At 29.7% G+C, this 11,699-nt stretch overlaps 4 protein-coding genes across 13 annotated transcripts; 2 read left to right on the plus strand and 2 right to left on the minus strand.

Annotated features, from left to right (window-relative positions):
• The first annotated feature begins 281 nt into the window (after positions 1 to 281).
• Positions 282 to 3,735, plus strand: LOC115889830. Of its 3 annotated transcripts, none has more exons than XM_030909913.1 (6): positions 282 to 580; positions 626 to 1,607; positions 1,949 to 2,177; positions 2,231 to 2,401; positions 2,468 to 2,649; positions 3,355 to 3,735. In XM_030909913.1, the coding sequence occupies exons 2-6, from the start codon at positions 673 to 675 to the stop codon at positions 3,524 to 3,526; spliced, it is 1,689 nt and encodes a 562-aa protein (XP_030765773.1). In that variant the 5' UTR covers positions 282 to 580; positions 626 to 672; the 3' UTR covers positions 3,527 to 3,735. The 3 variants fall into 3 exon arrangements, with proteins under 3 accessions (XP_030765773.1, XP_030765778.1, XP_030765768.1); XM_030909918.1 differs by having other exon boundaries at positions 635 to 1,607; XM_030909908.1 differs by having other exon boundaries at positions 283 to 1,607.
• On the minus strand, positions 3,517 to 5,564 carry LOC115889890. Of its 2 annotated transcripts, none has more exons than XM_030909991.1 (6): positions 5,235 to 5,564; positions 5,021 to 5,175; positions 4,859 to 4,969; positions 4,677 to 4,793; positions 3,953 to 4,213; positions 3,517 to 3,898 (listed from the first exon to the last, which is right to left on the minus strand). In XM_030909991.1, the coding sequence occupies exons 1-6, from the start codon at positions 5,470 to 5,472 to the stop codon at positions 3,809 to 3,811; spliced, it is 972 nt and encodes a 323-aa protein (XP_030765851.1). In that variant the 5' UTR covers positions 5,473 to 5,564; the 3' UTR covers positions 3,517 to 3,808. The 2 variants fall into 2 exon arrangements, with proteins under 2 accessions (XP_030765851.1, XP_030765844.1); XM_030909984.1 differs by having other exon boundaries at positions 4,859 to 4,972.
• A 235-nt stretch (positions 5,565 to 5,799) lies between these two features.
• Positions 5,800 to 7,115, plus strand: LOC115889907 (multifunctional methyltransferase subunit TRM112-like protein). Its single transcript, XM_030910000.1, has 2 exons — positions 5,800 to 6,204; positions 6,315 to 7,115. The coding sequence occupies exons 1-2, from the start codon at positions 6,127 to 6,129 to the stop codon at positions 6,609 to 6,611; spliced, it is 375 nt and encodes a 124-aa protein (XP_030765860.1). The 5' UTR covers positions 5,800 to 6,126; the 3' UTR covers positions 6,612 to 7,115.
• Positions 6,863 to 11,574, minus strand: LOC115889849. 7 transcript variants are annotated; one of them, XM_030909935.1, is made up of 10 exons: positions 11,297 to 11,570; positions 11,123 to 11,243; positions 10,931 to 11,026; positions 10,465 to 10,637; positions 10,070 to 10,291; positions 9,673 to 9,914; positions 9,450 to 9,618; positions 9,259 to 9,396; positions 7,783 to 7,887; positions 6,863 to 7,730 (listed from the first exon to the last, which is right to left on the minus strand). In XM_030909935.1, exons 1-10 carry the CDS (start codon positions 11,362 to 11,364, stop codon positions 7,511 to 7,513), a joined length of 1,554 nt encoding a protein of 517 aa, XP_030765795.1. In that variant the 5' UTR covers positions 11,365 to 11,570; the 3' UTR covers positions 6,863 to 7,510. The 7 variants fall into 7 exon arrangements, with proteins under 7 accessions (XP_030765795.1, XP_030765789.1, XP_030765800.1 ...); XM_030909929.1 differs by having other exon boundaries at positions 10,931 to 11,243; positions 11,297 to 11,574; XM_030909940.1 differs by lacking the exon at positions 10,931 to 11,026 and having other exon boundaries at positions 11,297 to 11,569.
• Between the last annotated feature and the right edge of the window lie 125 nt (positions 11,575 to 11,699).

Here is an 11,699-nt window from a genome sequence, read left to right on the forward strand (position 1 = left end):
ATTCATCCTTTTTATATGATCTGGTTCTGTCCCTACCCAGAGATATAGGACTACCCATAAAAAAAAAAAAAAAAACAAGGGCTATCATCGTCATATATAAAAAAAAGCTAACTTAAAATTAATTCAAATGAAACAATTAATTTCTTAATTAAATATACGTACCTATTCTCTGATACGTACTCTTAGGGCGAAGACGCAAAATATCCATATCTTCCATATTTCCACTTCCATATCTCTGTTTTTTTCCCTACTTTGATGTTGCCAATTTTATCATAATTCTTTCAAGGAAAGTAAATTCAAAAACTATGAATATCGTAAAAGTTGATTATCATCTGACAAATATTAATATGAAAATATGGACAACAGAATAAAGTAATTGCTATTTTAATTCAGATAAGATTGGATTATGATTTCTCTGCAGAATATAATCCTATATAATTTTAAAAACATTGACATCTGTGGACCAAATTTGACAGTTGATTTGAATTATTTCCGTTGAACTATTGAACACAAGCAACGGTTTTAAGAGTTTTAATTTTGTCTTCATAATTCATAAAATCTTGAAAATAGTGATAGTAGTGTGAGTAGTTTATTGTATAGTGTAGTGCGAGTAATTTTTCAATAGTTTTATTAGGTCCTTTTTATTTGATAACGTTTCCCTGTAAAAGAAATATGCAAAATAAACAGAGATCGGAAAAATCCAAAAACGAATTAAATTTGCAAAGGAAAAATGGAAAAACAAAGACGGTACCTATAGTAAGGCAAACTCTTACCAGTTATAAACGAATGCTTAATGCAAATCCTTTATTAAAATACGAAGAAGCTGGTATTAATGTCGACGAGTTATGGAAAAGTAAATCAAATGATTTGAAATCAATAACAAACTTAGGTGCAACAAACACAAAATCTAGTGTATTACCTGGAGTAAATTTAAAAGAAGTTAAGAAATATGATGGCGTCCAATCTAGCATAAGAAATCAGTTATTAAAATCACACAATGAAAATAATATTAACAATGAAACTGGAAAAAGTATTTTACCTGGTAATCATTTTGCTAAAAAGGATTTAAGAACTATTAATAATTTTCATATGAAGAGTATCCCCAATGTAAAAAGCGTCACTGGCACTACATTTAAATCTAAAGTAAATCCTGCTCCAAAGGTTTTGAATATTAATACAAAAACCTCAAAAGTTTCTACTACACAAGAAAAAAGGGCTTCTATAAATAATAATAAAAGTTTAAGAAGATCATTATCATCAGGGCATTTAGACAACAAAAAAGGAAAATCATTTGATCCAAAAAGAGCTTATATAAAATCAAATCATTCATGTTCTGAAGACAATTTATGCGTTCCATCACAGACTGCTATACCTAAATTCACTCCAATATTAGAAGAATCATGTTCTAATAGCCACTTTGTGTTTAAGACTCCATCAGCGCATGAAAGACGTAGTATGTGCCATTACACACCCGTATCTACAACAAAAAGAAAGCCCTTATTTCACTCATCCACACCTTTTCCAATTGACAAACAAAAACTTCAAGAAAGACTAAATCAGTGGCTTAAATCGAGAGGAAAGAAACTTTCATCTTTCCATCATTTAAGGTTTGTATTATTTCATATTAATTAATTGTAAATTTAGATTTCAATTCAAATAAGCTAGATAATCTGCTCATATAATGTTCTGCTTAATATTTAAGCGTTAATATAGTAATAATAAATTTGTGTTGTATTTCTAAGTCATTTGATAAAAAAAATTATAATACAGCAGGCTTTAACTTTCACATTTTTTAAAAAAATCTAATGTATTTTCCCATTAAAGTTTTTTCAACCTCCTTCATAGAAAACACCCTTAATCACAACATTCTCATCATATTATTGTAATACATTACCACATTATTTTAAAACGCCTTGCAAATTAAACTAAGTATTCAAATAAATTTTAGATGTTTTGGAATGGACCATATAAAAGAAAAACAAGCAGATCCTGTACTAGATGATGAAAATAAAGAAAACATCGATAATATACTGCATAAATCTGAAAGTTATGAAAATCTTAATATAGAACTTAAAACAGACGAAGACTTAACTACCAATGGTAACGCATTATCTGACAAAACCTTAAATACAGCAGCCAAAGAAGCATTAATAGAGTTACAGAAATTAATCCATGAAGTACAGTATAGAAATTTTAAAATTTGGAATTGTTTTAATATCTTTTTCTTTAGGAGTATCCAATGATACAGTGTTTAGGTTGGTTAGAATTAATAAAAGAAAAATACAGAAAAATAGATGAAGAACCAGAATACTGGGAATGTAGAGCTGCTATTGAGCAATATTCTGGCAATGTTGGTAATGCAGTTGAGTATTATAAAACAGCGATAGTGCACGGAGCTGAGGTATTAAAATTAAATATAGCGCCAATAAAAATATTAATAATTTTCATATTTTACACATAATTTTAGGTAAATTCAGTTGACAAATCATTAGATCAATTGTTGAAGAGATTTAGTCTTCTAAATATCAGTCCAGAGAAGTCAGAAATGGCAAAAATTAACAAGGATAAAGAGAGAATTGTCCGAGAAGCTAGGAATGTATTTAAATCCACCATTATACAGTTTGCAATTCAAGAAAGAAAATCTAAGACGTAAGACTGATTTTTATATTAAGCATAAAGGCAGGCGGCCACTACGAGCGAAACTATAAACTAAGCTAAGAATATAGAAAGAAACGGTAACTAAACAAAAATAAGTTTTATCGGCCTCTGGGAACGATTTTCGCTTAGTAGTTAGCTAAGTTAGCTGCGTTTTCGTATTGTGTCTGTGCTATCATAGAACTAATCACTACGAAAAATTCGCTGGAACCTGTCACGAACTAAACCAAGCGAAACTAAACTACGATTTAAATCTTCGTTCATATATTTTCGTTTAGTTTCTAACTTATTTTCCTTTAGTTTCTTTTTTTGTAGTTTTTCTTATCTTTGCTTGGCTTAGATTAGTTTTGCTAGCAGTGGCCGCCCGCCCTAATTCTTTTAAATTCTGGATATCAATCTTAACCAGTTCCTTGTACATTCAACCTTCATTTGTAGGTGAATAGCTTCTCGTATAAACATTTGATTCTGGTTTTATTTTATTTATTCCTAGTTTTACCCTTAATCTAAGATCTTAACCCTTATTCTAAGGTCCTAAACAACTGTGTACATACCTCTACAGTAGCATACTGATATTGGTATATCAGTATGCTATTGTAGACATATTATGTGATTTGAGTCATTAAAATTACTTTTCCGATCAGACACTAGTGAAACAAAACAAGCAAAGCCAAACTAATATAAATATTTTTTGTCATTTAGAAAATCCAAATCAGATACTAGTGAAACTAAATTAGTAGCCACGCCCGTTAGAAGAAGTACAAGATTGTCAAAATCTGGTTATGTGTCGACGCCTGGTGTAAAACTGTGTATGTCACTTAAAGAAATTGACACAGAGGAAATTCAGTTTGAAAAAAACAAAGCTTTTTGCTAGGAGTACCTTACCTTAAATCGTGTTAAACCTATCTTTATTTTACATCAATGTAATGTTATACATATAATTTGTAATTAATTTTTATAATATGAAATATGTACTATGTTATTATCTAACTATTGTGCTAATCTGTACATTAAATTAACTGCTTTTATTATTGTTTATTTTACTTGTTAACAATATTTAATATATATACTGATATAAAAAAATGTCATTTAAATTTCAATCATCATATTCATAAATTTTCATACTGATTTAATAATACATACATAAAATAAAAATTCAATCATTGGACTTGTAAGTTGTATAGCTATTTGGACTAAGCAATAATGGAAAATGGTGTTTTGTCAAAGAAGATGCATCAAAAACAACCTACAACAAAAATTAAACAGGTAACACAAAATAACAAATACATCTAAAACTAACCTCTATAAATGGAAAGGGACTCTCTTGTTTTTTGGCTTCAAAATATTTATCAACATCATAATGTAGCTTGTAACGCCCTAGGCTAAAATTTCCTGACTTGATAAAATCAGAAAATCTTCCAAAAGTATCTGTTAATCCTTCGTTAATGTACGTCCATCTGCCATCAACCAATTTATATAAACTTACAGATAATCCTGTGATTGGTGCACCTTTTGTAGTGTCTATTACATGAGTCGAAATTGGTGACACCATAGTTTGGTTCTAGAAATGGAACATAATTATGTTATTAAGAGTTTTAATCACGCACCTTAAGACAATTTACTAGATAATGCAAAATATTGTGTGGCATAATTGGAACTGAGTAATTATAATCTAATTAATATTTTTAATTATATCTTCCAGCAGAAAATATATGATACATATTATTATTATGTGACTAATAAAGTCTACAACATATAGGAAATGTTTTTGCTTTGCTACTTGGGAACTGGATTTAGAATCCTCAGACACAATTCAAAATTTTATATTTATGTGAATTATTAATACACTCAGCCCTTTCATTCCCTAACCCCCATAGGATTCTAGGGTTGCTTATGGACAATCCATTTTTTTTTCAGAAACTTCATTAGGTCTCTCTTCCTGATTTTGATTAAATTTTTTTTAAAATTCAACCTCATCATACCAGATCCACATTTTGAAGTCAAAATACACTTAACACGCCTACCTTAACAACAGAATTTTCTTGTACAGATGTAGAAATATTTTGTCCATAATAATCATCCTCTTCCTCATCTAGTTCATTTTCAGTCTCCTGCTCCTGCTCAATATCCTCTAATTCTTCCTAAAATTTTTTAAAATTAAATTGTAATTAAATAAAGAATTCTTATGTTGTTTTCACAATTTAACCTGCGTTGTATAAATGATTTGTGGTTGAAGGTCTCCATCTTCTTCTTCAGTAAGAATGTTTTCATCGTTTACAACTGTCTGAATATTATCATCCATACTTATATTAAAACTCTGCTAAAAGAAAGTAAAAACTAAATAGTTCCAATAAGCGAATTAATATACCTTAGGAGGTGCAGGATTTCCATGAAGTTGAGCTGCTTTTTGATGTCGAATTGTGCAAGTATGTTTCAATAAACTTAATCTATGAGCGTGCAAAGTTTTCTGGCAATAAATGCAATAAGCTCTAGTAGGTTCTCCTTTAACGCCCCGAAGCCAACCTAAAAAATTTAATATCAATATAAAATAATAGCTGTAATAGAAGTAATGCGAGGAGAACCTTTAAAATCAGGCATTTGTTCCCAAGCAGGTCTATAAGTTTGTTTATAGTATTTCGAATACTTTCCCCTGACAACTGTTGCAAATTGTTCAGAAGTTGGTTGTACCCTATTAGAAACTTTGATTAAATGTAATGGAATAACATTTATGTGACTTCCACTCTCAATATCTTGTAAATCTTCAGACTCTTGAGCCTCTTCCTCTTCAATAATATGCGTTACTTCCGTAACACTATCCATTCCCGCGCAAAAGAAATATTACTAAAAAATAGTTAAAATTACTAAATCCAGTGATAATGGCCGGCCGATGGAAACTTGGCAAGGACACGATGACAGATGACATATCCATGACAGATTTGACGTTAATCGATATGATGATGACTGTACTTTAGATCTACGACCATATCATATATTTTACATATCATATATTACAAGAAATACACCCAGGGATGAGTATAGAGTATAATCTTTTATACGCTTAGCTGGATAATTCTAAACAACGAATGAAAACCCTATAATCGGCCGGATACTTCTAGCAGGCTCTAGCAGCTTTATGGAGTTTGCACATTGCTCATTATCGCTGGTTCGAGGCCGGATGAGATTATAAGATCGGATATTTCGTGAGTCTGTGCTCGTGAGTAAAGAGTCGATTAGACATTCGCTTTGGACATTCGCCAAGTCGGTAGGCCATGAGATGACCGCGGTTCGAATTCCACGTAAATAAAGTAAACTCCGTTCAGATTAGCCCTAGCAATAAAAAAGAAACAATCTTAAATTCTTTAAAAAAATGAAGAAGAGGGGTTAGAAGCTATAGTTTTTAAGTTTTTAAATTATTGTGAATTGTGAGAATTATTTAAAATTTGTTTTATCGTTTTAAATTGATTGCCATTCAACATGAAGCTCTTAACGCATAATATGCTGACTTCTAAGTGTATACGAGGAGTAAATGTCGGCTACCCCTTGTCTATTAATGTAAGGTTCATTTGAAATTCTAACTTTACCCTCCAGAGTTTTAACACAATTTATTTTCCTTCTGCTTGCTCAACTGCATAAGCTTTTTGCATAAGACTTTTTATTTATAGGCTTCCGATGTGAGGGTCGCCGACGTAGACTTTAATCCTGATTTTATATCGCGAATGATCCCGAAAATTGACTGGCCTGTGCTTTATAATGCAGTAGAAAGATTGGGACATGTAGAGGACTTACCTAAAGAGACTCCAGTAAATTATGAAAGCAATGAGGATTTTTTAAAAAAGGCACATCATGCATTACTTGAGGTTGAAATAATTCATGGTGAGCTAGTGTGTCCTGAAAGTGGCAGAAAATTCCCTATAAATAACGGTATACCAAATATGCTTTTAAATGAAGATGAAATATAAAAAATAGTTATATGTTAGTAAAAATTTGGTACAAAACTTAATTTTTAAATTTAAGAAATTATATATTCTGTAACTGAAAGAATTTGAAAATTCTAATAAAATATTAAAATTTTAATAAATACTTATATTCAAGGTAAAGTTCATATTTTTACTTGATAATTTCACAAAGTTGATAGTATATATAATTACTTATATAAACTACCTTTTTTTACCTAAAATTATATATTTAGTTAAGCAATAAAACATAAATATACATTTTAGTATTTTTATTAAGATAGACAGATAATATAGCAATGTAATTCATGGTCTAAATGGTATTTTCAACAAGCTATTTAGGTACATATATTAAAATCAATACACAGGTACTTAATAATACTTTTTTTTACTACATTAATAGAGATCAATAACATTTAGAAAAATATGATAAAACATATATGTTGTATTTATTTTCTCTTGTAAAATATTTTGTATATTGTATAATAAAGTGATTAATGGTAACTATAATTTTTCATCTTTTTCTTCTCCAAATATTAAAAATTCTATAATTCACAGATTGAAATAGAGACAGTACATTTTAAAAATATTTATGGGACGGTTTTAAGTGATATTATTTTTGTTTATAACCATTTTCGTTTCACATATAGGCCTACTAAAATGTTTCTCTACATTTGGATCACAATGTAATATATGTAATATAATAATCTACTTCATTCTATTTTTGAGAGAAATCTATAGAGAAAATTAAGTTTTCGTTTCACATAGCTAGGTCAAGCAGTTCTACACTATACTTAGCCGGCAACTAATTCAAGTAAAATTGTATAGAAACATATACATAAAATAAAATCATTCAAAGAACTACAACAAAATTACATTTTAGAAGCAAAACTGGAGAATGGAACCTATTTGACTCTTGATTCTATTACCGCAGCTGCTTTATTTAATTGATTAAATATGCTGCCTTTTGCGAGTCCGTATGCCGGACCTGTGTGGAAATCTGCATTGGGTCCGCAAGGTGTGTACAATTTATTAGATAAGAGACTTTTATTAGGACCTTTAGCTAATCCTTGAGGTCCCTTTTGTATTGTTTTATTCGAGCCCTGCCACTGAACATAGTTTTCTCTGTAATGAAATAGACATAAAAACAGTAGAAATGTAAATTTAAATCGCTTACAATAGCAACTTTTCATTTGGTCCTTTTGTAAAATCGGAATTATGTCCAACAGTATTGCACAAATGTTTTGATGATCCAGGGTTGTGATTATTTTCATTAACAATTCTAAAAGTAATAAGTTACTTACTCCTTAAATACAAGGTCCGGCAATAGTGCGCCGGACATATGTTAATGTGTTATGCTCCTATAATAAAAAAGTTAGAAATTTTATTTAAGTGCCAATCTAAAGTATGTGTTTGGTTTGGATGTATTTGAGGAATGTATTTCAGGTTGGTTGAATGTATTTCAGGAAAATATTTTAACTTCTACAGGGTAACTCAAAAAAGTGTGAGTGGATCAGGATAATTTTTTTTAAATGGAAGACCCTGTATATTATTGTATTTTTGACTTCCTTTTTGTTCACTTTACATAATACCAAGATATTGTTAAATATGTTTTGATAGTTTCAAAGATATAAATAAATAAATAAAAAATATATATTTTTCAGCCTTTCTAAAAAAAATTATTACAAATACAAGAACTGTCCTGAAATCAAAACTATATGAGATATTTACTTTAGATGGTCTATACTTAATTTGCTATAAATATCATAATCTTAAATCATACAGTGGGTTTAAAATTCTACATCAAACTTTCTGAAATATAAAATAATTTTTCTTGTTTTTTTAATAGTATATCATTTTTTTATCAGATGGAGAATTAAAAAATGAAATTTTTTTGTATTTATATGGTATTTCAAAATTTTTAATGATTTCGCAGATACTCGCGTTATTATTTCATATAGTTTTTTTCAGCGGTAAAATACGACAGAAAAATCATTGGGTGGCTTTGATAAAAATTTACTGTGGAAAATGCCATTTGGAATATAAAACCTCGAATATCTGGGAAACCGTTAAAAATTTTGCAATACTCTAAATACAAAAAATGTTCATTTTTGAATTCTCCATCTATTAAAAAAATAATATACAAGGTATTCCATTTAAAAAACACGAAGATAAATTATTTTATATTTTAGAAAGTTTGGCGTAGAATTTTGAACATCCTGTATCATTTACGATTACCATATTTATAGCAAAGTAAGTACAGACCAAAAAGTAAATACCTAATATAGTTTTGATTTCAGGATAGTTCTTGTATTTTTAATAAAGGCTGAAAAATAGATATTTCTTATTTATCTATTAATATATCTGAAACTATCGAAACATATATCTTAGGATTATGTAAAGCGATCTGAAACGAAGCCAAAAATGCAATAATATACGGGGTGTCCCATTTAAAAAAATCAGCGCGATCCACTTACACTTTTTTGCCACCCTATAGAAGTTAAAATATTTTCCTGAAATACATCCTAGTACATACTTTAGGTTTGCACTTAAACAAAATTTCCAAGTTTTTTATTCTAGGAGCTGACGTATGCCTGACGCACTATACCCAGATCCTGTATATTCTTTTTACTTCCGTATACTTATTACATACCTACAATAACTACCAATTTCATCTCTTTTCTCCACTTTCAATAAAGATTTTATAGACTGTCGACTTTGAGATATTGGTAATTGTGCAGGCATTTGACTAGATAAGCATGCTGAATTTGCCTCTGTCTTAAATGTATCCCTACAATTTTTTTAATTATATCTTTATGTTGTGTAAATGAAGATGTCACTTACTCTTCTTTCTTTTGGTGTTTGTGGTTATTAATATTATTTTCTGAATCTTCTTGTTTCATTATATTTAGAATTTGACTAGCTCTATTCTCATCAAAATTAACACTTTCTAAGGCTATAGTAATTAAATGTTCAGCAACATCTTTGTACTGCTCTTTTAGCTTTCCCTTTACTAAAATGAACTTTGTGAATATTTAAACTTAAAAAAAAACAAGAAGTAACATACATAACTGTTTTTCTTCATTTGTTTTTATATGAGATATTGCTGCATCATATTTACTTGCAGCATCATCCACTTTCTCAATTGTAGCTGTTTCAACTTTCTGTATCGGAGGCTTCATTGTATCTTTTTTGTTATATCCCATATCTTTTAGCACGTCAGAGGATTTCTGAATGCTATTTTCATTGTTTTGCAGTACTTCAAGTATTATAGTTTCGTCGGCATTAGGGAAAATTGATTTCATATACCTGCAACTACTTATCATTAAATTTACAATTTAAAGGATATTCTCATGCTTTATTGCATTAACTACAACACTACAAAAAAAACTTAAGAATGATTAGCACAATGGAGAAGAAAACAAAACAAACAAGACACCAGAGACTACTGTACAGTGATTGACCTTAATTTCAGCTTAGGTGATGAATGAGGCTTAGGAGAATTTCTAAATCCCTGAGACCCCACAAGACCCCTTAGAATAGGACTTCCTGTATTAGAGGCCCCCCCTTTAATGTTAACATGTATGTTTCTTTGTGGTGGTGGTGTAGAAAAGGGTCCTGGAGTTGTGATGGGATACTTTTCCACTTGCAGGGCGCTTATTACTAAAGCTTCACGATTTAAATACCTGAAATTGGTTATAAACACATATGATGGGCTGTTATCAAGCATGAGGTGTTAAAAGCTTTAGATAAAGCACTTTAACAAGAATGATTTGTTAGTTAGAATATGTGAGCCAGAGAAAATTAGTAATTATTTAGAGTAACATATATACCTAAGCAAATCTTTATATACACTTACTTTTTTAATAAGAGTTTTATGTGAGTCTCAGAAACTGTTGGAAACATAGCACTAAGTTTTGCCACTGAATCTTCTATATCTGTAGAGCATTGAGAACTAGCTATATTGAAAGAGCTATCTTTAACCTTTCCATTGCGCAGTGTTAAGGGACTTCTTGTTATGGGCTTCATATCCTAAAATAAAAATATTTCTGAATAAACATGAATTCAAATATATAAAAAATAAAATATACCTACTGTTATAAGACACAAGAGTGTAATGAATAACAATGTCAGTAAAAAATGCATATATTTATAATAACAGATATTAACTAATAATAAATATGAGTATTTGTATACATATTTGTAAGTTATGTTTATTTGCAATTCAACATAAATATCCCAAATAGACAAATAAGTATATTATGTATGTGTAGTATTTTAACTATCTATGTTTATGTATTATAAGAATTTCAATAGTTAAATACCTGCATCTGAATTGCTTTGGAATTCATTTGAAAGGCATGAATTGGGGGAGGGTGGCTAGGATACACATGATTTCTTTTAAACTCTGGTGATCCGTGCTGTACAGAAAAACACATCCAATGCAGCATGTGAAAGACAATGGATGTCAACCGAAGCACATAAATTATTAGAAATAGTAAATATGAAAGAAATACCTGAAGTGGTATATGTTCCACTGGTACACTAGTCATTTGTTTTGCAGTATTTTGAAATAGCCTATGACGATTTCTTGGATCTTCCCAGGTAGTCGCTTTCGTAAAATGATTTACATAATACCTGAAATGGTTAAAACCAGTTATATTAAATATTAAATTTAAGAAAATAGAAACCGTTTTCCAGTTCTCTCGTCCAATAAACAGTCCCATCCGGGTGGTAATCCATTCTGTAATTCAGTCATGTCGCTGTTATAATTAAATAGATTCCTTAAAGCTAATCCAGTTTCATTTATTGATTTGTTTGAAAACAACCAAACAACCTTGACATCTTGACATTAAAAAAATTTGAATTTTGTAGGTTATCTTATCTATATCTTCATTTCAGAACTAATTGCAGCGTAAAGACATTGAAATTAAATATATGATTATTTATGTGCTCACAGATCAGACCCCTAGTTTGTCTTAAATCTAGAGCTGATCTTGTTTGACCACAGATACCGATTTTTGAAATACACAACCGTTAAGTTAACTCAGAGATATAAAACGCGAAAGGAATTGTGAAATCTGTAAAGCATAT

Source organism: Sitophilus oryzae, unplaced genomic scaffold (genome assembly GCF_002938485.1).
Source record: "Sitophilus oryzae breed Bouriz unplaced genomic scaffold, Soryzae_2.0 scaffold_1177_pilon_pilon, whole genome shotgun sequence".
Classification (NCBI taxonomy): domain Eukaryota; kingdom Metazoa; phylum Arthropoda; class Insecta; order Coleoptera; family Curculionidae; genus Sitophilus; species Sitophilus oryzae.